The following is a 27984-nucleotide window of genomic DNA, read 5'->3' as shown; positions in this document are numbered from 1 at the left end:
TAACATGTACACATAGTCATCAATGGTAATGTTATTAAAATAGATTTATTATCCCTGAGTGTGGCCTATCTTGTTTTAATAACAAGCTCAAGGGGCCACGGGAGTTGATGCCAGGCGCTGCCTCGGGAGGGAGCCCAAGGTCACGGCAAGTCTGGTCCTTGGTCTGCGGGTCTGCGCCTCCCAGCACCTGAAACTTTAAAGCTCCTCCTCTAGTCTCCCCGGAGGGAAGAATACGCAAATACTAGAGGCATCTTTCTTTGAAGATTCTCTCACTTTTCAAACACTAACCTCAGTGCTGTTCATCCTCAAAAAGGAAGGCACCGGAGCCACCCCACGCAGTATTTCTCAGCACTCTGTAGGGCGGTGAGTGGTTCTGGTCACGGGGCAAGCAAGCGGCCGCCTCTTTCGCCGGAACAACGGGAAGGCTTACCATCAAGCTGTCTCCGGGCACCCTGGGTCCCCAGCGACGGCACAGGGACAAAGCGCTCGGGTTCCAAACGCGACCTTCACTGTGTTCCGTCCTTGGAGACGCTTTTCCTGGAGGCTTCGCATCCACAGCCCCGCGCTCCTGGGGCCTGGCTGCCTCTGGGTACAGAGGGCATGGCTGGGCCGCAGCGGGGTGGGGGTGCACCCGACAGACCGAAGACACGGCGTGCACGGCATCGACGTGGGCCTCCTCTCCTCCAGCGCGCAGCGGCTCCGCAGCCCCACGTCGCTACTGGGCCCTGACCTTCTTGCTCTGCGGGCTCGGGGGCTGTGTGGCGGAGGCCCGTTTCCGCGGGGGCTCCGCGTCCTCGCCGGCGAGCAGGGCCGCCCGCACCTGCCGCAGCTCCCGCCGCTCCCGGCGCTCCTCCATCTCCTCCAGGTCCTCGGCGAACAGGGCCTTCAGCGGCACCATCAGCTTGGGCACCGTCGGAAGGTCCCCCAGGCTGACCTACGAAGCGAGACGAAGCAGAGGCTGGGGTGAGGCCGTCACGGCTCCCAGGCACCAGCCATACCCCCGTCGGCAGACGGACCCGTCATGTCAGGCCCAGCAGGGCAGAACCCAGGCACCCCAATGCCCTAGTGGTGGGAACAGGCCCAGCTTGACCACTCAGGAGAACACTGCCTCCCAGGCTTGTGCAGAAGCTCAAATGATGTCACTCTGGGCACCGACTGGGCCTCCAAGAGGCTCTCAATGGACTGTGTCCAGAAGGCCCTGTGCCAGTCGTGCTGGGTGGTGGCCCGAGCCTGGCCCTCTGCGCATGGATGGAGAGCATCTTGGCCCCGCCCACCCCGCCCCAGCGGTCCCGGACCTTCATGTGGTCAAAGGCGATGCCAACTTTCTCGTTGAAGTCGGGGCTGAAGAGCGGGATCTTGGCGTAGCGCTGGCTGAAGTGGTTCAGCACGATGAACCCTGCGTTCATCCGCATGCCCACGCCGATGGCCTGGGAGGTGGTGCTGCAGAGACGGGGCGACACGAGGCTGGAGGGAGCAAGTCACGCAGACCCCCCGCCCAGACTGCCTGCTCGGGCACCCGGGGGCGGGGCTTCCTGCTGCCACCCACCGGCCCCAGGGAAGCCCCGGCTCTGTGCTCTCAGACCTCCCGCCAGTGAGCGCCTCTGAGAAAGGCAGGGGCTGCCGACTTGGGGTAACACGCTCTTCCCTTAAATAGCGCAAGATCTGCCCCCGGCCTCCCACTTATTCAGCGTTATTTCCAGTTCTTTCCCGAGCCACGCCTCCCCCAGAACCTTGCCTGGAGGGCGCTGCAGAAATAAAGGCAGAGGCTCGGGAGACAACTGCCTGGGGTCAGAAGCCCCCAGGGCCCCTGGAGGGAAGCAGACCTGCCCAGCAGCAGCGGGGAGGAGCGGGGGACCGGCTGACGCAGGCTCAGAGGGCTCCGCTACCTGTGTGTCTTTTCCACGGCTTCCTCTTCCAGACCATCTTCCAAGGTGGCCTCGTGGATCAGGAGGGTGGCATCCTTCCCTAGAGCGTAAGCACAGGCTCTCTGAGAATACCGCTCGGCCTGGGGTGCCCACAGCGCTTGCCCGGGGGCCCTGGGACGAGGCTGCGAGTCAGGATGACAGCCAGAATTGTCGGGGGGACCAGAAGTGGCTGCCCCTACTCACCCATCTGGACGAGAGCCTCACAGGGCATGGTGTCCCCCGAATAGACCACCTTCCAGCCGGACGTGTGGACCAGCGCGCAGCCAAAGGCGTGCTTGCAGTGCCGGACCAGGCAGGTCTGAAACTGAGGAAGCGGGTGATGGGCTCGTGGCCCAGCTACTGCCTCGCCCCCTCCTCCCCACGTCACACGCCCGTCCCCCAACCTGCCCTCCCGTACCCGGGCCCTCCCCTAACCTCCTCCAAGCCACAGGTTTCCAGCAGCAAACTAATCAACCTTTCCACTTTGGGGTTGGAGACCTCAGCTCCTTTCTGAAGGCATTTGGCAGGAATAATACTGTGAGAAAATTAAAAAACAAACATTTAATCTGAAGTTCAAGTCACTGACTGGAGAGGACCCCCCCACATCGCTATGATAAAGAAAATTTAATTCCGTCACTGAGGCAGGGAGCGAGGGCACTCGGCCCTGGAACTGTGTCTGGGCGAAGTGTTGGCAAAGATCTAGGATCAGGAACAGAAAGGAGAGCCGAGGAGAAACGTGTCGGGGCAGATTAACGTTTAGAGGTGGGAACCGCCTCACCGTCTCCCTGCGATCTGAGCCTGCCTCGCGCGCTCACCGTCCGGGGTCGGACCGGGCGCTCACCTGACGTGGTGCAGCAGCGGCTGGCACTGGGTGTGATACTGCTGGAGCCAGGCCCGGAGCTGGGTGGGGGCCACTACGAGCAGCGGGTGGCACGGCTTCCCCAGCGACACCTGAAATGGGGAGATCAGAGCGCCGAGCACACGGCGCGCGTTGCAGGGAAAACGGCGTGCTACGGCCCGAGGTGTGTCTGCGCGCATGCGCTCATTCCAAAGAAAAGCAAAAGGGCAGTCCAGTCCTGTGCAACTCACCAGAGCCCGCTCCCTCTGCAGCAGGATGTTCAACAAGCCCTGGGAAGGAGGAAGGGACACGGATCAGCCAGGTCCACACCTGACCTCCTTCCCGCCTTGGGGCCCCTGGGTGCCCGGCGCTCTGGCGGACCTAGCCGCCCGCCTCCGGGCGAGGGCAGCTGCGAGGAGCCGCGTGGCGAGGGGAGACGCACGTGGCGCCGGGCTTGCAGACGAGCCCAGGCCCGGGCAGAGGTGCGCGGCCAGGAAGGAGGCGGCCCGCTCACCGTGTGGTGGTCCGCGTGCAGATGGGACACGAACACGGCGGCGAGGGTGCCCAGGAGCCGGTCTACTTCGTCCCCGTAGTGGCGGCACAGCTGCCCAAAGGTGCCCTCCCCGCAGTCCAGCAGCAGGGACGCATCGGAGCTATGGGAGGAGACAGTTTGCCCTCAGGGAGGAGGGCAGGACGAGGCTGGGTGCCTGTCTCCCGGGACCGCTCAACTCCTCCCACGGGAGCTGCTGTCAAGGGGGTGGTGGTCTCACACGTCCGTCCTCGTGACACGAAATAGTGTCGCAACGCTCTGTGAAGTTACTACGTGCATGGAGCGTACCTAAAGCTACACAGATGCTGGGCACCCAAGAAAGTTTCTGCGGAAGGAGAGGGTGAGGACATGAAATCCACAAGACTCTACTTAGAAGGAACGTGGCGACAGCCGCTGTGGCCGCCAGGAGAACCCAAGGCTCTGCTTTAGCTGGCGTGGCCCGGAGACAGCGGCTGCACCAACGCCCTCCGGGAAACGCCAGGGCCGCTTCCCGCCAGCTCCTCCGTCACAAGAGAAACACTTCCCAGACCCGTGCGCTTCTGCTGTCGGGGTGCCCCTTACAACTGCCAAGTACGTTTAACGCGTTATTCGGCTGTTAGCCATCCACCACCGGCACCCGGATGACAAAGTAAAACTTAAAAACGAGCCTGGCTTCCCACAGACGGCCCTGGTCCGCCTCCCTGTGGACCACCACCACCAGGCAAACCCAAGAGGCTCACAAAGCAAACGCAGGAGCCCCGAAGCCGCTCCGCACCCCAGCGGCACCAGTGAGGGGCCCCGTGACACAGAGGCGGACGCGAGTCCTGGCCTGGGTCTGCCCCACCGCCAGCCGTGAGCAGCCTGGGGCAGGTGCACCGATGATGGGGGTGCGGGAGGTGGCCAGTCACTGGTTCACAGGAGGGACATGGAAACTTAGCAAGACCGCCCCTCAGCAGGGCGACGGCATACACGTCAGCAGTTTGCATCCGAAGATGTAACGGGTGGCCAACTTCGGTGACTCCCTCCAGTGCAGCTAGCTACGGAAGCCGAAAACCGCCTGACCCCCCGCCCCCGCCGGGCCCCCAGCCAAGACGGGCCTCCAGGGATGTACAGGCTGCACCTCCAGGTTAGCCTGGCGGGTGGAGCAGGGTCTGCTGAGAAAACCCCGGGCTCCCCGCTGACGGGCGCCTCCCGTGCAGGATTAATACCTGATGTTGATGAGAGTGGAGCTGACATTCCGGATCTTCATGGGGATTGCAGACCCCGTCCCGAGGAAGACCACTTCTGGATACTGGCCTCTCTTCTCTACGGAAAGACACACGTCGAGTTGTTCACTTCTTCGGGTCAGAAGTGAGCCAGCACTGAAGTTAAGTGCAGCTCCCCAGGAGGGGCTGGTGGTCTGACCTCCTTACACACGGGCCTGGGGCGAGGCGCCCCGGCGCTGCCTGGGAAGGAGAGCGAAGGAATTCCACGGGCCTTTCTTCAGCAGAGTTGCCCTAAGTGTTAAATAGCAAAGGCCACCTTTCCATGCTACAAGTCAGCATTTATCTCCCGGGGCTGGGGAGCCCCAGCACAGGCCCTGCTGCACTTTGCAGGGGCTCCGAGAGGGGCCAGCTCCCCAGAGAAGAGGCGGAGCCGCCTAGATGCAGAAGATGGGCCCCGCTCGGCCTGACAGGCCCCGGGTGCACGTTTACAAATGTGATCTAAATGGACCTTTAACGGGCAAACCAAAAACCCATCTCCAGCCCACGGCACGTGCAGCCAGGAGGTCAACTTCCCAGCACGCCGGCCTGGTGCCAGCGGGATTGAACCTGAACCCGCCCTCTGGTCCAGCCTTGTTTCTCCACCTCATTCGTGAGCTGAACACAACACTGGGAAAACCAAGCACTAGAAAGAGGTCACGGAGTCCCCCAGCCTGCTCTTCCTGTCAGGGCGGTGAGAGCCCAGCAAGGTGAGTGCCATGGCCGGAACCTTCCGTGGATCCTTCCCAGCAAAGCCAGGACTGGACTGCCAGATCTGCCCAGGGCTTCACAGGAGGCCCCAGAACCGCCGCACTCAGCTCAGCGTGGGCCTCGCCAGGAGAGCCTGGGCACCGTCACCTAGCCTCCAACCTAACCGGTCCGGGCGGGGGCCGGCACCTGTGGTCTTAAGCGAAGGCCAGAGAAGCAAAGGCTTCAACAGGTACACGGGGCTCGACGGGGCCACGCTGACCCTCCACTCAGTGCTGTGCGAACAGCTGCAGGAGGGCAGAGGCCAGGAGACACCGGGGCTGATCCTGGTCTGGCTCACCCGCCGGGGCCGGGCCGTCCTGCACAGTCTTCCTGTACTCCTGCACACTCTCCTGGAAATTGGGCAGCTCCAGGGCCTCGGCAATGAATTCCTCAGGGTCGCAGGTCATGATGGCATCCCTGCAAGAAGAAGGCATCTTGGGGCATCAGGGGAGCGTGTGGCCCCAAGCAACCACCCTGCACATCCAGCTCAATCCCTGGGGACCGCCTGCAGAAATCTAAGTGACTGGGGCCTGGGGCAGCTCCACTCTCCTGCCCGGAAGACCTTCTCCCAGCTCAGGGGGGTCTCACAGCTCTGGCTGCTCAGAACCTCAGCTCAAAGCAGGAGGGGGCAGCCCTGGCACTCCTGACGTTCGGGGGACGGGGGCGGGGGAGATGGTGCGGGCACTCTAAGCAGCCTCCCGATGTCTACTCACTACACCCGCTAGCATCTGGCATCCCCCGGGGCGGGGGTAGGGGAGGGGAGGGAAGGGGGCCCCTCAAGGGCCCCAACTATTCACCGCGACAGTGCCCGGTGTCCAGCAGTGGTCCAGAACGGGGTCTGCCCGGACACAGACACCACGGCGTGCACAGGACACTTCCAGTTATTCAAGGGTGAGATTTTAAAAGTTAAAGATGCGGGGCAGTAAGCACCTCTCAGGTGACTGGCTGGGGTGAACGCTACAGCGCCTGGATTCACCAGGTGCCTCGGGCAGTGCCGCCCCCGCCCCGCTAATCCCCTTCTCACAATCACCCTAAGGGAACACGATTCTCCTCAAGGACTTTTATATAAGGCACTTGTCTCATTACAATAGCAAAAAGCTGGAAATGCCTCCAACGCACCAACACCCGTATCTGGAATACCGGCGACAGTGTGCTTACAAAGACTATCATGATGCGGGAGAAGCCTGGCAGCGTGTCAGGCCCTAAACCCACGGTGTAGACGTGTATTTTAACACATCCCCACGTACTCAAAGATAAAAACCACAAAATGTTAACCATCGCCATGCCAGGGTGATGAGATTAGGGCTTTCTTCACACTACGCTCACCACGTTCCAAAACAATGCACACACACGGCTGTTAGCAGAGGCAACTTTCAGGAAAGGATGGCCGTCAGCCCCCGTCTCCCCGCCTCCCCGGATCAGCTTATAATAGGACGCAGCCACCGTCCGCCACCTATCGTCTGTGGCTCTTCCCGGGTCCGACGCGGAGACCACGCAGCTGAGCAGCCTGCGCCACTGACCCCCGGCCCCCACAAGAACGAGCCTGATGCGCCCCGCCCCCCACCGACTGAGACCACACCGACCTTTGCCACTCGCGCCGGGGCCGGAGCTGGTACTTGAGGAGACACTGACCACGAACCAGGGGCACGCAGGGGGCAAGGCCTCCTTCCTGCAAGAGACGGAGCCGTGGTCCGTGGGGGGCAGCTGCCTGGGGAGTGGGCAACAGGCCAAGCTGGGCCACTACCTGGGGGCGGAGGCTGGCGAGCGGGGGGAAGATGCCGGGGTGGATGAGGCTGAGCTGTGTCTGGATCTTGTGGCTGCGGAGGTTGTGGACCGACTCACAGTGCTCGTTCAGGACCAGGTGCTGGGTGTCGGGCCCGAACCTAAGATGGACGCGCACACCGTCAGCACGGTGTCCTTCTGGGAAGACTCCCACCCAGGGGGTGGCACCGGGGGCGGGGCGGCCAGGTACTGGGAGTGTTCAAGAGGGTGAGTGAGCTGTCCACCGAGGTCACCCTACGTGGCCAGACACAGCCCTGCTCCTCCTCCTCCGAGCCCGGCATGTCTGCAAAGTCAGAGGCCCTGGGCGTGGGGGAAAGAGCACCAGGAAAGCCAGGGTCAGGTACAGAGCTGGGGACTTGGAAGCACAGGGAGCACGGCGGGGGGTGGGGGGGGTGGGGAGAGGAAAACAGTGATGGGCGTCAGCACTCAGGCCCCGCGGGGCAGAGGACCGGGGCCCCGAGGAGGGACTGCCGGGGCCGGCGGGGGAGGGCGGTGTCACCACGCACCCAGGTCCAACCCAGCAAGTCCTTCCACCCGGCGCCGGCCTCGGCCAAAGAAACCAGCAGAGTGGGACCCGTTCTCCCAAAACCAGCAGAGTGGGACCCGTCCTCCCAGTCACTGAACGTGGGTTGTCGGCAAGATCGGGAGGGAAATGAACCGTGTCTAACACGCTGCCTGACGTGTAGCGGACGTTCAATAAACTGAAGCTGCGGCTTTATCCTTGCAAGACTCTTCTTTAGGAAACACGCACGAGATGGTCCAGAGGCAGGATCTGTCCAGAGCTGACGAAACCAGCCCCAGGCAAGCAGGGACGCCCCCAGGATCCAGGGAGGGCGGGAACCCCAGGGAGAGCTCAGGCGGGGGGCAGGGGGCGGTGGAACCGTGGCTGGCATGTGCCGGGGCTCCTACCTCTCCATCCACTGCTGGTATCTGCTGTCCAGGAGCACGTGCTCTGGGGTCATGTGGACCACCAGGGCCACGGGGGCTTCGGCTCTTCCTTGGAAACTGGGAGGAAGGAAGCAGGGGGCTCTGCTGGGTCAAGTGGTGCAAACTCAGGACACGCGGATCTGGGGCCGGGCAGCCAGGGAGGGCGCTGCGCGGAGCCGTGGTGGCCCAGGCCTCGGCAGGGGCAGCCACAGGTCAGTGCCAGGCCGGCCTTCCCGAGTGGTGTCGGCTCTCACCTCTCCGCCCGGAGACCCCTCCTTACCTCCTGAAGGTGGCATTCTCACAGAGGGGCTGAATGAATCCTTCGTCTGGACATTCTACCACAACAAAAGCGACCCTGGGGTCTGGGGCGGTACAGATCTCTTCAGGCAAAATCTGTGAAGTCACTGAGGTCAGGATGTGCTCCCAGGGCAGGCCCTGGAGTCACCTGCTAACGCCGCATCACCCTCCAGAGAAGCGCCGACATAAGATCACCACCTGCACCCTTCTCGCCCTCTCTGCTGACATGCAGACAGGCGGCCACCAGCTGGCAGAGGGCATTTCACACCTGAAGTGGCCAGACGGCCCGGCATGGCACGCACGGTTCTCTTAGGTCGTGTGGTCCTGACGTCCTCACATCTCGTGACAACGTCATTCCCTTGGGCCACGCGTCCGAATTCCACCCTTATGGGGTCCACCCTGAGCTCAAGTACAAGGGAAAGCACCCATCCTATAAGGAGACCCCCAAATCCTAAAGAGACAACCTCCAGAAACGGCCCGACACGGCCAGCGCTGATGTGCAGGACAAGCCTAGACAAGACACCCTATTTTATTGCTCAGCTACGTGCTGAAATCCAAGCTGTTCAGTGCCCTCAAAAGTGGTGTCTGCAGGGCCTGACCCAGGCAGTGACCCTGTCCAGCGTCCCGGCCCCTGCCTGTCACTGCTGAGACCGCAGCAACAGGGCACCTCACCTCTCTTCCTTCGAACATGATGCTCTTCCCGTCCTTGACAGCAGCAATGATGGGCGCAATGGCAGCTGTTCCGCTGAAACGAGAGGCGAGGCCTCGGTGAGGGCGGGGCTCCGGGAGCTCAGCGCGCCCGGCGAGGCCCCCCAGCTGTCCCCGCCACTCACACTGGGAGGCCCAGCTCCTTCGCTTTGAGTACTAAGAAGTTTCCCTTCTTCATGTGGAGCTGTAAGGAAGAGATCTCCATGTAATTCCAGTGACTGATGAAGAAGCTTGGTGTTCATCATTCGTTTTGAAATCAGTTGAGCTTAGCACTAAAAGCTGAATGATTTAAAACCGAGGTGTTCTATTTCCCATTAACTCCTTACACATCTAATAAAATGCAATCCATTTCCGTATCAAATAAGACGTGTCCTCCAAGTACCTGGAGGAGAAAACACTGTTGCTTTTATCGTCCTGCGCGGGTCACCTAACAGCCAAAGGAGTGTTACCAGAACACGTTCTAGCAGAAATGATTGCGTAACCACCATGTGACATGGCATTCCAGTGACAAGGACAGGGTACAGCGTGTGGATGGCTTTTCTCCTCTACTTTTCACATATTTGGCAGAACTGTTCTGTTGCTTTTATACGAAGTTACAATAAAAAGTTCCCAGTATTCTCTTATTATGTTAAAAGGGAAACCAATAACCCTAACGCCAATAACCCTAACACAAAACCTCATAATCATTCTGTACTTAAAAACTCAGGTCCCAACGTTTTAGAAATCCATATATTTCAGACCTAATAACAGGAAAAAGTCAGAAATGGCATAAAATGTTAATAAGTCTTTCAGGGTTGACTTATATTTGAATTTCATTTTCTTCCTTAGATCTTTAGAAGCTATTTGCATTTCCTTTTAACTTCCTGAATTTAGGAAACTACTCTTAGGGCTCAGTCTCCAGTGTGGATCCAAAAGCCTTATTAGGACTCCAGGATTTTCTGTCTTGGAAAACGTTATCCTAGAGGAATGATGACAGCTTAGCGTGAGCACATGATACAAAGATGACAGACGTAGATGACACCTTCAGATAATGACATTAACATGCACTGTGGTGACCACAGATCTGGAGGAAACTGGATGGAAGCAGAACGTTTCTAGTGTTTCACAGGAACGTCAGGCCTAAGGCCGGCAAAACCCATGCCTCCACTACAAGCTCAATTCAACCCGTGGAGAAAGTTGTTCCCGTCTGAAAACCGGACGCCAGCTCCCAGGCCCCAGGGCAGCAGATGGCTGCCCAAAGCCCAGGCTCCTACCAGACAAGAGCTTCTCAGACCCTCACACCCAGAGCCTATTTCTCCCACCTCCCAGAACTTGAACTGGCTTTGCTTTACCGCCTTCTGAACCCTGAGCCAAGAAGCAGCCAATTTTCAGGAAAGGGCAAAGGGGCTGGCTGCAGGATGACACAGCAGGAGCAGCAGCACCAGGTGGGAGGAGCCAGAGGCCAGGACGCAGCCCGCGGCGACGCGGCTCCCAGGACAGCTGTCCCCATCGCACAGGACACACCATGCTCGACGGGATCTGTTCAGGAAGGACTGATGAGACGCCACTCAAAAGATTACCACGTAAACTGCTCTAGAAAATTATCCTGCAGCCTAAAAATTCAGACACAGAAGTAAGAAGGCTACAGGCAGCAGTACTTAACTTTTATAAAAGTTAAGTACTTTTTATATCTAAGTAAAATAGATATAAACTATTTTTATAGATATAGATATTACTTTTTACTATCTAAGTAAGTTGATGGAAGTTATACTGGCCACAATCTTACAACTAACAACTAATATTACTATTAACCTTTCATAACTGTGTTCACTTGCTGGTGTTATAATTTTTTACAAATGGATGAAAATTACAAATGTATTTTAAAATCAACTTTACCAAGTCGGCTTTAAATCAAATATATTGCTTAAAAAAAAATAAAATCAAAGCTCACGAAAAAGCAATGTAGTCTTACCGGAGATCAGACAACTGTTTGCTGCAGGTTCTAGTATAATAAAATTTTAATGCAAAGTCCTACAGAAAGTAGGCAATTAGTCAGATCTGAAAAACACGTGATTGTAATAACATTTTCATAGAATTTGACCAACTTCAGTTTACCAATCTAGTCTCTCTGAATGCTAGCCAATATTAAAATTAGTCCAGTGTCGACCCACCAAGGTCATGTGACTTTTCTGGACTGTTAAACTTTGTTGTAATAAAATGAGAGAGAAAAAAAATTAGTCCAATGTCAGCAGCTAACGACTACAGTAAGATGATATAAACTAAAACAGAGTTGAAGGAGCCTAAATAAAGGCCTGATTCATTTGAAGGGAAATGAAGCTTTTTATGAAAAAGTAGTCTTTTGATCCTTCTCAAACTCTTCCAAAAAATCAAAGAGGAGGGAACACTCCCAGACATTGTATGAAGCCACCATCACCCGATACCAAAATCAGACAAAGACAACACCAAAAAAGAAAATTACAGGCCAGTATCTTTGATGAATATAGATCCAAAAATTCTCAACAAAATATTAGCAAACTGAATCCAACAACACACAAAAAAGATCATACACCACGATCAAGTGGGATTTATCCCGGGAATGCAAGGATTCTTCAATATATGCAAATCAATCAATGTGATACACCATATTAACAAATTGAAGGATAAAAACCATATGATCATCTCAATAGATGCAGAAAAAGCTTTTGACAAAATTCCACACCCATGTATAATAAAAACTCTCCAAAAGGTGGGCAGAGAGGGAACCTACCTCAAAATAATAAAGGCCATATGTGACAAACCCACAGCAAACATTATTCTCAATGGTGAAAAAACTGAAACGATTTCCTCTAAAATCAGGAACAAGACAAAGGTGCCCACTCTCGTCATTATTATTCAACATAGCTTTGCAAGTCCTAGCCACGTCATTCAGAGAAGAAAAAGAAATAAAAGGAATCCAAACTGGCAAAGAAGTAAAACTGTCACTGTTTGCAGGTTGACATGATACTATACATAGAAAATCCTAAAGATGCCACCAGAAAACTCCTAGAGCTAATCAATGAATTTAGTAACGTTGCAGGATACAAATTAATACACAGAAATCTCTTGCAATCCTATACACTAACAACAAAAGACCAGAAAGAGAAATTAAGGAAACAATCCCACTTACCACTGCAACAAAAAGAATAAAAATACCTAGGAATAAACCTACCTAAGGAGGCAAAAGACCTGTATGCAGAAAACTTTAGGATACTGATGAAAGAAATCAAAGATGACACAAACACATATAGAGATATACCATGTGCTTGGATTGGAAGAATCAATATTGTGAAAATGACTACTACCCAAAGCGATCTACAGATTCAATGCAATCCCTATCAAACTACCAATAGCATTTTCCACAGAATTAGAAGAAAAACTTTTACAATTTGTATGGAAACACAAAAGACTGCCAATAGCCAAGGCAATCTTGAGAAAGAAAAACAAAACTGGAGGAATCAGCCTCCCTGACTTCAGACTATACTACAAAGCCACAGGGTACTGGCACAAAAACATATATATATATCAATGGAACAGGATAGAAAGCCCAGAGATAAACCCATGCATATATGGTCACCTAATCTATGACACATCAGGCAATAACATACAATCGAGAGGGCTTCCCTGGTGGCGCAGTGGTTAAGAATGCCCCTGGCAATACAGGGGACACACGTTTGAGCCCGGGTCCAGGAAGATCCCACATGCCGCGGAGCAACTAAGCCCGTGCGCCACAACTACTGAGCCTGTGCTCTAGAGCCCACGAGCCACTACTGAAGCCTGTGCGCCTAGAGCCCGTGTTCCACAGCCAGAGAAGCCACCGCAATGAGAAGCCCGCGCACTGCGACGAGGAGTGGCCCCCGCTCGCCGCAACTAGAGAAAGCCGGCGTGTGGCAATGAAGACCCAATGCAGCCAAAAATAAATAAAATAAATAAATTTTTAAAATTAAAAAAATATATACACAATGGAGAAAAGACAGCCTCTTCAATAAGTGGTGCTGGGAAAACTGGACAGCTACATATAAAAGAATGAAATTGGAACACTCCCTAACACCATACACAAAAATAAACTCAAAATGGATTAACGACCTAAATGTAAGGCCAGACACTATAAAACTCTTAGAGGAAAACATAGGCAGAACACTCTTTGACATAAATCACAACAACATCTTTTTTGACCCATCCCCTAGAGTAATGAAAATTAAAACAAAAATAAACAAATGGAACCTAATGAAACTTAAAAGCTTTTTCACAGCAAAGGAAACCATAAACAAGATGAGGGGACAACCCTTAGAATGGGAGAAAATATTTGCAGACAAAGTAACTGACAAAGGATTAATCTCCAAAATACACAAGCTGCTCAAACAGCTCAATATAAAAAAAAACAAAAACAACCCAGTCAAAAAATGGGAAGACGACCTAAATAGCCATTTCTCCAAAGAAGACAAACAGATGGCCAACGAGCACGTGAAAAGATGCTCAACATCACTAATTATCAGAATAATGCAAATCAAAACAACAATGAGGTATCACCTCACACCGGTCAGAATGGCCATAATCAAAAAATCTACAAACAATAAATGCTGGAGAGTGTGTCAAGAAAAGGGAACCTTCAATACACTATTGGTGGGAATGCAAATTGATTCAGCCACTATAGAAAACAGCACAGAGTTTCCTTAAAAAACTAAAAACAGAATTACCCATACTGGGCATATACCCAGAGAACACCATAATTCAAAAAAATGCATGCACCCCAATGCTCATAGCAGCTCTATTTACAACAGCCAAGACATGGAAGCAACCTAAATATCCATCAAGAGAGGAATGGATAAAGAAGGTGTGGTACGTACATACAATGGGATATTACTCAGCAATAAAAAGGAACGAAATTGGGTAATTTGTAGGGACGTGGATGGACCTACAGAGTGTCATACACAGTGAAATAAGGCAGAAAGAGAAAAGCAAATGTCGTATAATAACACATATATGTGGAATCTAGAAAAAAGGTATAAGTTATCTTATTTGCAAAGCCGAAATAGAGACAGACGTAGAAACAAATGTATGGATATCAAGAGGGAAGTGGGTGGGGTGGGAGGAATTGGGAGACTGGGGCTGACATATACACATTATTGATACTATTTATAAAATAGACACCTGATGGGAACATACCATATAGCACAGGGAACTCTACCTAATGCACTGTGGTAACCTAAATGGGAGGGAAGTCCAAAAGGGAGGGGATACCTGTATGTGTATGGCTGATTCACTCTGTTGTGCACTGGAGGCTAACACACAATGGAAAGCAAACATACTCCAATAAAAATTAATTTTAAAAAAAGCAATCCCCAAATCCTCAGAAATATTTCTGCTGTAATTTAAAAAAACAAACAAACAAAAAAACACATGGGGTCCATAGACATAATGGAGTATTACTCAGCCATTAAAAAGAAAAGAAATGAAATAATGCCATTTCCAGCCACAGGGAAGGAGGTAGAGGTAATCGTACTAAGGTAGTGAGACGGAAAGACAAGTATCATATGACACCACTCATAGGTGGAATCTAAAAGTGGATACACATGAACTTTACAAAACAGACACAGCCGAGAAACCTGTGGTTACCGAAAGGGAAACGTGGTGGGCAGGGAGACATGAGCAGGTTGAGGTTAACATATACACACTACTATTTATAAAATAATCAACAAGGACCCAGGCTACAGCACAAGGAGCCCTACTCAACACTCTGGAATAACCGATATGGGAAAAGAACCCGAAAAAGCACACACATAGGTCTATGTATAAGGAAATCAAGTTCCTGTACACAGAGGAAGAAACAGCAGCGATATCAAAACCCGCAATGCTGTAAATCACCTACGCTCCAACAAAAAATAAAATTTAAAATAGAAAAAAAGAAATGCCAAATCTGTGCCCCTCAGGCCTTGGTGCCCTGAGCTGGTGTCACATCCCTGGAGCCCGAGCAGGCTTAGGGCCCAAGGCTGGACCGTCAAGGGCTAAGGGAGCCAGGGAGGACATGCCAGCAAATAAGCCCCACACCCTCTCCAGACCCAGGCGGGCCCTCCTACAGCGAAACCAAGCAGGGTACGCCCAAAGGATGGTGGAGCCCACGGGCTGGAAGAGCTCCGAGTCCCCTGGGCTCCACGCCTCCTATGGGTCGCCCCACCTACCCACAGAAGACAGCACCCTCAGCAGAGCAGTGACACCAGAGTGGGGACTGGCTGAAGGCGGGCCGGGCCGTAAGGGGTGAGGGGAAGAAGTCACGAGACACAAGCCTGGGGCGTTTCTTCTGGCCCATTCCCCTCTAACTGGCAACCCAGGAACAGCGCTTTGCCTCAGGCTCTGGTTGCCAGGGACCCAGAGCCGGTCACGGAGAAATGCTGCCACCTTGTGGCCGTTTCCCGTAACAACAACTTTAAACCAGTGCTGAGGGGCACTTGATCTTCGCAAGGCCTGCGGGGCTGTGAATGACACCTGCCTTCAAGAAATGCCCTGGGGTAAATCATCGGAAAAGAATTCAAAAGGGGGCTGACTTTCAACAGGCCAATTTCAAGAGGTAAATTATGCACACACTGTATTTAAAAAAAAAAAAAGCACATGGAAAGATACTCAACACATCAGTCAGTATTAAAGAAATGCAAATCAGAATTACAATGAGGTATCACCTCACACCAGTCAGAATGGTGTCATCATCAAAAAAAAGTCTACAAAGAATAAATGCTGGAGAGGGCATGGGGGAAGACAGAACCCTCCTACACCGTTGGTGGGGATGTAAATTGGTACAGCCACTATGGAGAACAGTATGGAGGTTCCTTAAAAAACTAAACGCAGGGCTTCCTCGGTGGCACAGTGGTTGAGAGTCCGCCTGCCAATGCAGGGGACATAGGTTTGTAACCCGGTCCGGGAAGATCCCACATGCCGCGGAGCGGCTGGGCCCGTGAGCCATGGCCGCTGAGCCTGTGCGTCCGGAGCCTGTGCTCCGCAACGGGAGAGGCCACAACAGTGAGGGGCCCGCGTACCGCAAAAACAACAACAACAAAAAAAACACAGAGTTAGCATATGGTCCAGCAATCCCAGTCCTGGGCTTCGATCTGGACCAAATCCTAATTCGAAAGGACACGAGCACCCCTATTTTCAGGACAGCACTATTTACAATAGCCAAGACATAGAAGCACCCAAATCGTCCAAAGACAGATAATCGAAGCATATGTGGTACATATATGCACTGGAATACTACTCGGGCATTAAAAAAGAACAAACTAATGCCATTTCCAGCAACAAGGATGGACCAAGAGATTATCATACTCAGTGAAGTAAGTCTGAGAGAGAAAGACAAATATCATTATCAATTACAGGTGCAATCTATACATTCATACGATCCAACTAATTTACAAAAGAGAAACAGACTAAGAAAACAAACTTATGGTGACCAAAAAGGAAAGATGGGGGGGGATAATTTAGGAGGTTGGTTATATTCAGTCGATATTCAAAAAGGACCTACTGAATAGCACAGGGAACGCTACTGAACACACTGTAAGAACTTATATTGGGGAAAAGAAACCGAGAAAGAATACATATACGTCAATGTATAACTAAATCAAGTTCCTGTATGCCTAAAACAAACACAACCTTGGAAGAAATCAACTCTACTCCAATATAAAATCAAATTAGGGCTTCCCTGGTGGCGCAGTGGTTAGGAGTCCACCTGCCGATGCAGGGGACACAGGTTCGTGCCCTGGTCCGGAAGGATCCCACGTGCCGCAGAGCGGCTAAGCCCGTGAGCCATGGCCGCTGAGCCTGCGCGTCTGGAGCCTGTGCTCCGCAACGGGAGAGGCCACAACAGTGAGAGGCCTGCGTACCGCAAAAAAAAAAAAAAAAAAAATTAAAAGAAAAGAAAAAGAAAAACAAGAGTGGAGCGTGGAGAAGTGCTGCCGCCTTGTGGCTCTTTCCCGTAACAACTTTGAAACCCGTGCTGATGGGCACTGAATACTCACAAGGCCTGTGGGGCTGTCAAGGAAAGACACCTGTCCTCCAGAAATGCCCCAGGTAGGGCATCGCAAAAGAATTCAGAAGAGGGCAGACACTTGAGAAGCCAATTTCAAGAGGTGCATTTTACTTACCCCGTTTACAAAAAAACACATAAAAAGATGTCCAACATCGTGAAATATTAGAGAAATGCAAACCAAAACAACGAGGTTATCACCTTACACCGGTCAGAACGGCCACTGTCAAACAGTCGACAAACAATGAAGGCTGGAGAGGATGTGGAGAAAAGGGAACCCTCCTGCACTGTTGGTGGGAATGTAAACTGATACAGCCACTATGGAGAACACTATGGAGGTTCCTTAAAAAACTAAAAATAGAACTACCATATGACCCAGCAATCCCACTACTGGGCATATACCCTGAGAAAACCATAATTCAAAGAGCCATGTACCACAATGTTCATTGCAGCACTATTTACAATAGCCAGGACATGGAAGCAACCTAAGTGTCCATCAACAGAGGAATGGATAAAGAAGATGTGGTACAACTATACAATGGACTATTACTCAGCCATAAAAAGGAACAAAATTGGGTCATCTGTAGAGATATGGATGGATCTAGAAAACTGTCAAACAGAGTGAAGTAAGTCAGAAAGAGAAAAACAAATATCATATATTAAAGCATACATGTCGAATCTGAAAAAATTGGTGTAGACAATCTTATTTACAAAGCAGAATTAGACACACAAATGTAGAGAAGGAATGTATGGCTACCAAGTGGGGGGGGATGAATTGGGAGATTGAGATTGACATGTATACACTATTGATACTATGTATAAAATACATAACTAATGAGAACCTATTGTATAGCTCAGGGAACTCTACTCAATTCTGTGGTGACGTAAATCAGAAGGAAATCCAAAAAAATAGGGAATATATGTATACATACAGCTGATTCACTTTGCTATACAGTAGAAACACAATACTGTAAAGCAACTATACTCCAATAAAAAAAAAAATTAGTACGTCAGCAGTGTAACAACTACAGGAAGATGATATAAACTAAAAGAGGTGAAGGAGCCTCAGTAAAGGCCTGATTCATTTGAAGGGAAACAAAGCTTTTTGTGAAAAAGTAGTCCTTTAATCCTTCTCAAACTCTTCCAAAAAATTGAAGAGGAGGGAACACTCCCAAAGACATTCTATGAAGCCATCATCATCACCCTGATACCAAAACCAGACAAAGACAACACCAAAAAAGAAAATGACAGGCCAACGTCTTTGATGAATATAGATTCAAAAATTCAACAAAATATTAGCAAACTGAACCCAGCGATACACAAAAAAGATCACACACCACGACCAAGTGGGATTCATTCCAAGTTCACAAGGATGGTTCAGCATACTCAAATCAATGTGATACACCATGTCAACAAAAGACAAAAAACACACGATCATCTCAATAGATGCAGAAAAAGCATTCGACAAAATTCAACATCCATTCATGATAAAAACTCTTATCAAAGTGCATATAGAGGGACCATGTCTCAAGATAATAAAAGCTATTTTAAATGACAAACCCACAGCCAACATAATACTCAATGGTGAAAAGCTGAAAGCCTTACTGCTAAAATCTGGAACAAGGATGTTCCACTCTCACCTCTTCTATTCAACATAGTATTGGAAGTCCTAGCCACGGTAATCAGAGAAGAAAAGAAATTAAAGATATCCAAATTGGAAGGGAAGAGGCAAAACTGTCATTATTTGCAAATAATATGATACTATATATAGAAAACCCTGAAGACTACACACAGAAACTACCAGAACTGATAAACCAATTCAGCAAGGTAGCAGGATACAAGATTAACATACAGAAATCAGTTGCATTTCTTTACATCAACAGTGAAATATCAGAAAGGGAATGTAAAAATATAATACCTTTTAAAATCACAACCCAAAGAATAAAATACTTAGGAATAAACCTTGCCAAGGAGGTGAAAGACATATGCTGAGAACTATAAAACATTAATAAAGGAAGTTGAAGACGATTTAAAGAAATGGAAAGATATCCCATGCTCTTGAATAGGAGGAATATTGTTAAAATGGCCATACTACCCAAAGCCATCTACAGACTTAATGTGATCCCTATCAAATTACCCATGACATTTTTCAAAGAAGTAGAACAATCCTAAAATTCATATGGAACCACAAAAGATCCAGAATTGCCAAAGCAATCCTGAAGAAAAAGAACAAAGCAGGAAGCATAACCCCCCCCAGACTTCAGACAATACTACAAAGCTACAGCAAGTGAAACAGCATAGTACTGCCACAAAAACAGACAAATGGATCAATGGAACCAGAGAGCCCAGAAATAAACCCACACACCTACCACCAATTAATCTTCAACAAAGGAGGCAAGAATATACAACGGGAAAAACAGTCTCTTCAGCAAGTGGTGTTGGGAAACTTGGACAGCCACATGTAAATCAATGAAGTTAGAACACACCTTCTCACCATACACAGAAGTAAACTCAAAATGGCTTAAAGAATTAAACATAAGACATGACACCATAAAACTCCTAGAAAAGAACATAGTCAAAACATTCTCTGACATAAACCCTACTAATGTTTTCTCGGTCAGTCTCCCAAGGCAACAGAAATAAAAACAAACAAGTGGCATTTAATCAAACTTACAAGCTTTTGCACAGCAAAGGATACCATAAACAAAATGAAAAGACAACCTGTAGAATGGAAGAAAATATTTGCAAACAATGCAACTAACAAGGGCTAATTTCCAAGATATACAAACCGCTCATACAACTCACCACCAGAAAAACCAAACAACCCAATCCAAAAATGGGCGGAAGACCTAAACAGATATTTCCCCAAAGAAGACATACAGATGGCCAATAGGCACATGAAAAGACACTCAACATTGTTAATTATTAGAGAAATGCAAATCAAAACTACAATGAGCTACCACCTCACACAGGCCAGAATGGCCATCATTTAAAAGTCTACAAATAAATGCTGGAGAGGTTGTGGAGAAAAGGGAATCCTCTTACACTGTTGGTGGGAATGTAAACTGGTGCAGCCACTATGGAAAACAGTATGGAAGTTCCTCAGAAAACCAAAAATAGAATTACCATACAATCCAGCAATCCCACTCCTGGGCATATATCCAGGCAAAAGTCTAATTCAAAAAGATACAGGGCTTTACTGGTGGCGCAGTGGTTGGGAGTCTGCCTGCTGAGACAGGGGACACGGGTTCATGCCCCGGTTTGGGAAGATCCCACATGCCGCGGAGTGGCTGGTCCCGTGAGCTATGGCTGCTGGGCCTGCGCGTCCGGAGCCTGTGCTCTGCAATGGGAGGGGCCACGGCAGTGACAGGCCCACGTACCGAAAAAAAAAAAAAAAGATACATGCACCCCTATGATCATAGCAGCACTATTCACAACAGCCAAGACGTAGAAACCACCTAAATGTCCATCAACAGATGAATGAATAAAGATGTGGTACATATATACAATGGAATACTCCTCAGCCATAAAAAAGAATGAAATAATGCCATTTGCAGTAACTTGGATGCCAACTAGAGATTATCATACTAAGTGAAGTCAGTCAGAAAGAGAAAGACAAATACCATATGCTATCATTAATATGTGTAATCTAGAATATGACACAAATGAACTTATCTATGAAACAGACTCACAGACTTGTGGTTGGCGGGGGGCAGGGGAGGGATGGATTGGGAGGTTGGGATTAGCAGATGCAAACTATTATATACAGAATGGATAAACAACAGGGTCCTACTGTACAGCACAGGGAACTGTCTTCAGTATCCTGTGAGAAACCATAATGGAAAAGAATATAAAAGAGAATGTATATATAACTGAGTCACTTTGCTATAGAGCAGTAATTAACACAACACTGTAAATCAACTATACTTCAAACAAAAAAAAAATTCCTAAAAAAAAAAAAGTAGTCTTTAACTTCAGAAACTTATCAACTATTTCTGAAGTTCAAGAGGGAGGCTCACAGCCAAATATGAAACATGTCTCTGTAGCCTGACTCTGGATGGAAGAGAATCTGGAAGTACGTACAAGCATAGGTGGTTTACTGGGAACCAGGGCAACTGTTTCCTCTGAACACAGGTGATGGTAGGAGCTGCTACCTTCAAATTACCGGAAACCCTTAGGTCACCAGACACATGTTCGTGTAGAGCACGTCCAGCAAGGTGCTTACCTTACAGACAAAGGCTACGACCAAGGAGGGGTCCCTGCCGTGCATTTTCTGACCGACACCTGAGGAGAAACAAATCCGACCACACAAGGTAAACAGCAATGTCTCCAGGTGCCACAGATCAGGGGGATCGTCTGATACCTAATCTGACTTCACAAAACTTAAATGGATGGAACTGTTCGGGTACAAAGGTCAAAGAAACACTGGTACTTTTTCTCAAGCAGATCTTTTCTTTTTCCTACTCGTGTTGAGATCTGAGTAAACAAAAATGCAAAATGCCAACCAGAAAATGGCAAGTGAAATGTTCTTAAAAAATGACACATTTTACCTAGAAGTGGAGACGAGGGGGGAAAATAAGTTGTAACGTGCTTTACAAACAAGTGTAAGAATATGGGAAATAACACAAAAGCTACAAGGCCTGCAGAAACGACGTGGGTGTCAGCCCTCACCCGAGCCACCCAAAAAGGACAGCACAGAGGGCCAGCCCCTTGTCGGTCCTCAGACAGACACAGCCTCGAGGCAGAGACAGGAACTTATCAACCCTGCCCATCCCCGGACAACAGCATCCTCAAGCAGCCCAATTCGTTTGATACGTCTCATCCTGGAATTTTAATCCAGTTTCCCAGTAGGCTGTCATTCTGGAAGAAAAGGTGCAAATCCACTCGTTGATATGACTGTTCTGTCTGCTTAGCTGTTAGGTTCTGCACTCAGGAAAAATTAACTTGCGTTACTGCTGCCTTAACAGAGAGACAAAAAGTTCATCGTGCCTTCTCTGCACCGCTGACACTGTGCTGGAACACCTTCTTTGTGTGTGGGGTTTTGCAGATATGATGGGTGCACATATAAAAAAGTGACTTTGATTTGGGGATGACACTGACTTGCTACAAGTGAAATGGGAATTCAAAAAAAAATCCAAAGACTGTAACGAATAGTAAAGACTTAATGATCTATACTGTATGATGAAATAAACAATGTAACTTTATACCAAAAAAAAAAAAAAAGAGAAACACAAAGCCTCCCAATCAATCATTTGCCAGGTCCTGCTCTTCCTCTGGTTAAACTGAAGCCAAAGCTTGGGGCTCCCCAGGGCTGCGGATTGGCCCCTACAGTGTGGCCGCTTTTAAAGACAACCTTCTCACCTGCCCCACAGCTGAATCCTAACGCGATAAGAAAAATCGTCTGTTTTGCACACTAAACTTCCTTATGACAAAGATTCAAATGTAGAGCAGAAGAAGCCAACGGATTAAGACAGGCTCCCACCCCCGCCAGCGCACCGCTGTCCAAGCGCCATTACCGTCCGCCAGGTGCTGCTCCCCTTCTGCGGGTCCCGAGTCTGGAGACGGCTCTGGACTCAGCCTCTCTGGACTCTGCGCTGGCTGGTGCTTCCCGTTCACCTGTTCACCTGGTTGGGAAGGGAAGCGAGCAAGTGACACACGCCGAGGGCAAGCTCACAGCCACGCCGAGGGCAAGCTCACAGCCCGGTCGCCCACTATGCCGGCCTGTCCTCTACTGGCCACCTCCCCGCCTGGCTCTGGGCTGCACGCCCATCCTCCTCATCTTGAGGTTTCTGCCCGGGTCCCAGCCTGACTGCAGTGGGGACTCAAGAGCGCGTGCTGAGCAGAAAGCACCCATGCACTCAGCTGGTTTATCCACCGCCATCATGCTCCGCACAGACCTTGGCCCAAGGTTCCCCGTCGCCACGAGGAGTGGCATCACTGGGCAGTCAGTTCGGTCTCAAGGTCAGAAAAACACTCCCCTGGCTGTCCAGCGGTTAGCGCTGCATGCTTTCACTGCAGGGGCCCCGGGTTCGATTCCTGGTTGGGGAACGAAGGTCCCGCAGGCCGCGGTGTGGCGAATGGAAGAAATCCCTGCCCCAAGAGGTGGGCACACGGCTGCTGGTCTCAGCGACCCCCGCCCCACCCGGCCCTCTGAGCTGCCGGGTCTTCCGGGCTCGCCGGGCGGGCTCAACACTGATCACTCGCACGTGTCAGGGCGCGGGGCCGCGTGCCGGAGCGGGGAGGACACCAGGCTGGGGGCGCGGCCAGGGGAGGACACGCGAGGAAAGTGAGCTGGGCCAGCGCAGGCCCGTCTCCCGGCGGGTACTGGGCTCCCCAGCCGGGGGTGCGGGCTCGTCTGCCCCACTCTGCACGCAGCAAGCTCGGACCAGGTGACGGACAAGGAGCCGGCCCTGCACGTCGCCCACAGTCGGGAGACCGACGCAGAGCGTCACCCAGACCCAGGGCGGCACGGACGTGGCAGTGACTCGCGTGCAGCCTGCCTGTCTCCGCGTCAGGACCGCACGTCGGGCCCCGGGGCCTCAGGAGGCCCTGAGCCCTTCTGACCACCAACCACACTCCCGCCGGGCTGCTGCTGCTGCTTACGAACAAGGCTCGCCTGTGCCACCTCTCCAAGCCCCTGCATCCCAGGAGGGCGCCCACACCTGTGGCAATGACCCCTGGCGATAAATGGGCAGATCTGAGGGCAGAGCCTGATTACCTGGCACCCCAAGGTGCAATCACGATCGTTACATACAAGGTAAACGCGTCTGTCTTCAAGGTCATAAGCTCCTTAAGGGCAGGAACTCCTCGGCTAAACCTCCTAATCATGCTCAGAACACAAAGCCGGATACACAGGCCAGTGATCGGGCAGTTTCTGTTGCCACCTGCCTTCCTGACCCCGGACCCACGTCCTCCCACTCCTAGGAATCGCGGCTTCACACTCACTGTGGATGGGGATCTGGAAGACCGTCATGGTCTCGTCCTGGTATTCCGGCGCTGAGTGGGGTCGCACCGCTGCGGGGAAAAGACCACAGGACAGTGACTGCGGCAGCGAACAAGGCATGAGGATCGAGTCCACATCGCTGCCCACGAGCAACCAACCTGCTCTGGATTCTGGCGGGAGTCTGCGCTAAAGCCAGAATTTCTGAGTAAACCAAAGTGTTTAGGAAAACGGCGAAAACATATTTTCATCAGCCACTAATATTTAGGTCAGCCACAGGGAAGACACACGATGATCACAGGCGATAACCCGCTAAAATAAACATGAAGCCGAGACTTAAACGTGAGAGACACAGGCAAATGCTCAGCATCGCGAGGCCCGGGACATATTCTGAAATAAAATACTAGTGTTTCTACAGAAGGACAAGCCAGAGACGCACCAGGCTCTGCACATCGGCCAGCCCTCCTCCCATCAAGCGGCCATGCGCCTCCCGCCCAGTCAGCCGCTCAGAGCCCTTCTCCCTACAAGGGACCCAAGGCCATTCGATGACGAGAACCACGTGTAGGGCCAGGGCGGAGCCTCGGGGCCCCAAGAGAGACCCCCACCCAGCACGCAGCAGCTTTTCACTCACTCCTGCCTCCGCTGCCCGTGTTTGGAGAGGAGCGGGAGGTGAGAGCACAGAAAGTGCAGCAAGCAGTATTTTAAAAATTCATCTCGCGTGGATGAAGCATTTGACTTTAAGGTTTAATTTTGTCAGCTTTTATGGATTCTGATTTGAGAGACGGGGACATATGAGACAGAAATGGCAATGAGTCATAATCAAGGACATACCCAGGTCTATTCCTTTCAGTGGACCAGAAAATATTTTGATAGCTTCCAGGTACTTTTCCTAAGAAAGAAAAATAAGGGAGTGAACAGTTATGGCTGCACAGATGGAGGACACAGCAACACGTTCAAGTACACGAGAGGCATCAAAGGTACCGACATACAACACAGTTCAGAGTATTTTGAACTTCCTTCATACAAATATTTACTGAGTGTCCACCACATGTTAGATGCCAAGGGGTCAGCAGTGAAAAGATGGGGTCCCTGCCCTCATGGAACTTAGAATCCAGGGGAGGAGACAGAAACAATACAAATGACAACCAGCAGCCATGGTGCTGAGGGACCTGCAGATACGAAAAACGCAGGGAGCTGGGATCCGACCCTTCTGGAGAGTCAGGGGCACCTCCTGAGCAAACAGCCTTTGAGGTGAGCCCTGAAGGAAGGACACAGGTGGGGCAAGAGGGGAACTGGTGCATGGGCCAAGGCCCGAGACAGTAAGGGGCTTCCGTGAAGAGCTAAAAGCCAGCTCACAACCCCGCCTGGTGACCAGGGCACAGATGCCAGGGCCGGCGAGGGCCTGGGCCGACAGGACCTGTGGGCCACGTGAAGGCGTTTGGACTGTGTGTACAACAAAGACCCTTGAAGGGTTTTAGGATGAGGTGGGCCGCCTGCGGTTCCGTTTGGGAGGGGTCCCTCTGGCCGCGGTGCTGGACGGTCACAGGGGGGCAGGACTGGACATGGGAAGCAATGGCAGTAGAAGGTGTAGGGACAGACCAACGAGAAGACGACAGAGGGACGGCCAAGCAGCATTATTCTGGGGACAGACTGTACAGGGCTGGCCTTTCACCCCAGCACCTGCGAAGTGAACCCTTATGCTAACGATGTGTACACAACCTCTCCAGTGTCCTAAGCTGGCTGGGAAGGGATGAAGACGTCTGAAATTTAATAAATAAGGATAAAAGCTGACACTTGTTGTGTCCATAGGGTGTGAAACACCTGGTAAAGAGTGAGTGTTTGCGTGTTACCTCCTTTAATCCTTAACAACTGCAAACCATTTCACAGATGAAGACACTGAGGCTCCAGAAAGGAAAGTAACTCAATCAAGGTCATAGAGTTAATAAGGTTTATGGACTCAGGTGTCTTTAACTCGAAAGGCAAAGCGTTTATGCCACTGTCAATGAACTCTGGAGGGCAGAAAGCTGATTTGTTAAATTGGAAACCCTTGTTACTCACACTGAAATGGAGGGCTTAGCTTTGACAGCTGAGTCAGGAGAGACTCACCAGTTGTGGAGGTCCAGAGAGCACACACTTTGGAACCCCGGTTTCCTTTAAGGTAAGAATCATTCCTAAAAGGGACGAATAAAATCAGATCTCTCATCACCCTGACCCGTAGTTGCGGCCAGGAGGCGCACTCCTTACTCAGTTTGCTAGTTTTCTGCTTGTTGTGCATGTGCAGAGCAGACGTGATGCTGGCCAGACCTACGAGGGACACCGACCATCACTCAAATGCCTCTAGAACGGGCAGGACTTGATACTAGGGTGAGGCACCTCGGGTGCAAAATCATGCCAAGTCAGAGGCAGGCCACAGATTCTGCACCCTGGGTGCTTCCTGGCCTCACCTGAGTCTCAGCTCTGGGAAGGAGACTGGTTCAGCCTCCACTCCCTCCTACCCACTCCACGAACCTTACCAAATCTGGCGGCAAAACAATCTCGATCCTTCTAATTGATGGGCATAAACAAGGGGGTAATCTGGACATTGGGCATCTGTGTGTAGCAAGGGGACGGTCTCAATGGTGAATATTGATATACTGACTGTAATCACCATCACCACACTCTCCAGTTTGTCCCATACCTCCAGTCCAGCAACTCAATAAATGAGGTGGATGGTTAACACCTGCAGGCAGCGTCTACGTTAAAATCTACTTTTCTGAGTCAGCTTTTGATTCTCCCTGCTGCAGCTGAGGGGGCCGGCATAAAAAGAATTCCAGAGCCCCCGGACCCCGAAGTCGGGCAAAAAAAAAGCCAGGCAGGTTAAAATCCCAGACACCTCCCCCCAGCCCCTGACCTGAGAAAGAATATACTCACCACACAGCCCTCCAACATTAGACCAGTGCATTCGGGTCAGGAATATGTTGTCCAAACGGGACACCTTCAGCCTAAGAAAATGAAAGCGTTGGAGCAGGACTAAACAGAAGGACCAAGGACCCATTCTCCTGCTGTAACAACCCTCCTGCCTCAAAGCCGCAAAGTCATTCCCCACCCCGCAGGAAAATGGCTGGCTCACTTGTGCTCCTGCATGAGCCGCTGGATGCCTTCCCCGCAGTTGAAGAGATACCTAAAGGACGAACATTACACCAGAGAGTCATTAGATTCGGTTCTGTAAAACCTCTGCCACCATTTATATGCTTTGTTGTACACCACAGGGGAAAACAACTAAAAACACATGCTGTGCTACCAACCGCATTTCTGCTGTTGGGATGCTGGGGTTTGAACCCTCCTCAGCAGAGGCAGGGAGGGATCTGGGGCCTGAGTAGGCTCGAACTGAGGCGAGACGCGTCCTTTCCCCATCACCTCCTCCGCAGACCTGCCCACCCCCAACACGGACAAGGAGGCCCTGGTCCTGGGGTGCACGGCAGGGGGCTCGGGGACGAGGCTTGGGAAGGGAACGCTTATACCCAAGTCTGTCTAAAAGTCAGCGGGGCCTCCCGGAGTCACACGGACGGGGATATAAGGGATCTAGGCTCTCGCATCCACACTGGGAAGGGGGGGATGGGCGGGGTACCAAGCCCAGGGATGGGCCCCGATGCTCTGGGCGCTCAGCACTGCGGCCGGCGGGGCGGGGCTTGGCCAGGGGACCCGCTAGGCCGGCCGGACCCCGGCGCGGCTCACTGACCGGTTGAACTCGGAGAAGACGTAGAGCGCAGCGCCTGCATCCCGGCCACCAGCCGCCACCACCTGCAGGTACACGGTGTTCGGGCCCCCGGGCACCCACGACGGGCCGCGCTTCTCCCGCGTGCGCAGGTGCCGCAACGGGTCCTTGGGCGGCCGCGGCCGGCGAGTCGGCCCCTGCGACATGGCTCGCCAGGCCGCGCACCGCAGCCCCAGCAGCGAGCGGAGAGCCCACATGCGCCCCCTCCTCCCGCTCCTGGGGGCAGCCGGCAGTCTCGGTCCGCGTGCCCCACGCGCCGCCCCTCCGTCCGCGTGGCGCCCCAGCCAG

General features: G+C 51.5%; 1 protein-coding gene across 2 annotated transcripts; it reads right to left on the bottom strand.

Moving 5' to 3' along the window:
- Nucleotides 1-29: 29 nt before the first annotated feature.
- On the bottom strand, nt 30-27956 carry ELAC2 (elaC ribonuclease Z 2). 2 transcript variants are annotated; one of them, XM_082604763.1, is made up of 24 exons: nt 27661-27956; nt 27052-27102; nt 26853-26923; nt 26049-26113; nt 24774-24831; nt 23948-24016; nt 22519-22626; nt 21228-21286; nt 9102-9160; nt 8941-9013; nt 8252-8364; nt 7954-8049; nt 7007-7145; nt 6846-6931; nt 5561-5679; nt 4480-4576; nt 3257-3395; nt 2994-3032; nt 2746-2855; nt 2340-2439; nt 2109-2229; nt 1887-1965; nt 1296-1440; nt 30-934 (listed from the first exon to the last, which is right to left on the bottom strand). In XM_082604763.1, exons 1-24 carry the CDS (start codon nt 27891-27893, stop codon nt 716-718), a joined length of 2448 nt encoding a protein of 815 aa, XP_082460889.1. In that variant the 5' UTR covers nt 27894-27956; the 3' UTR covers nt 30-715. The 2 variants fall into 2 exon arrangements, with proteins under 2 accessions (XP_082460889.1, XP_082460888.1); XM_082604762.1 differs by having other exon boundaries at nt 6846-7145.
- Nucleotides 27957-27984: the final 28 nt, after the last annotated feature.

Source organism: Mesoplodon mirus (genome assembly GCF_964341445.2).
Source record: "Mesoplodon mirus genome assembly, chromosome: 18".
NCBI lineage: Eukaryota > Metazoa > Chordata > Mammalia > Artiodactyla > Ziphiidae > Mesoplodon > Mesoplodon mirus.
Note: the sequence above shows the minus strand (reverse complement) of the source record. Positions and strands in the feature narration are given on the sequence as shown.

Bases quoted from the DNA above. Each gene is read 5' to 3' on its own strand.
- ELAC2 (XM_082604762.1), bottom strand. From the start codon at position 27,893: ATGTGGGCTCTCCGCTCGCTGCTGGGGCTGCGGTGCGCGGCCTGGCGA. The intron at 9,161-21,227 runs GTAAGCACCTTG...TCTTCCTTACAG, and splicing joins TCGTAGCCTTTGTCTGTAAG to CTCCACATGAAGAAGGGAAA. The intron at 1,966-2,108 runs GTGAGTAGGGGC...CTTACGCTCTAG, and splicing joins TGAGGCTCTCGTCCAGATGG to GGAAGGATGCCACCCTCCTG.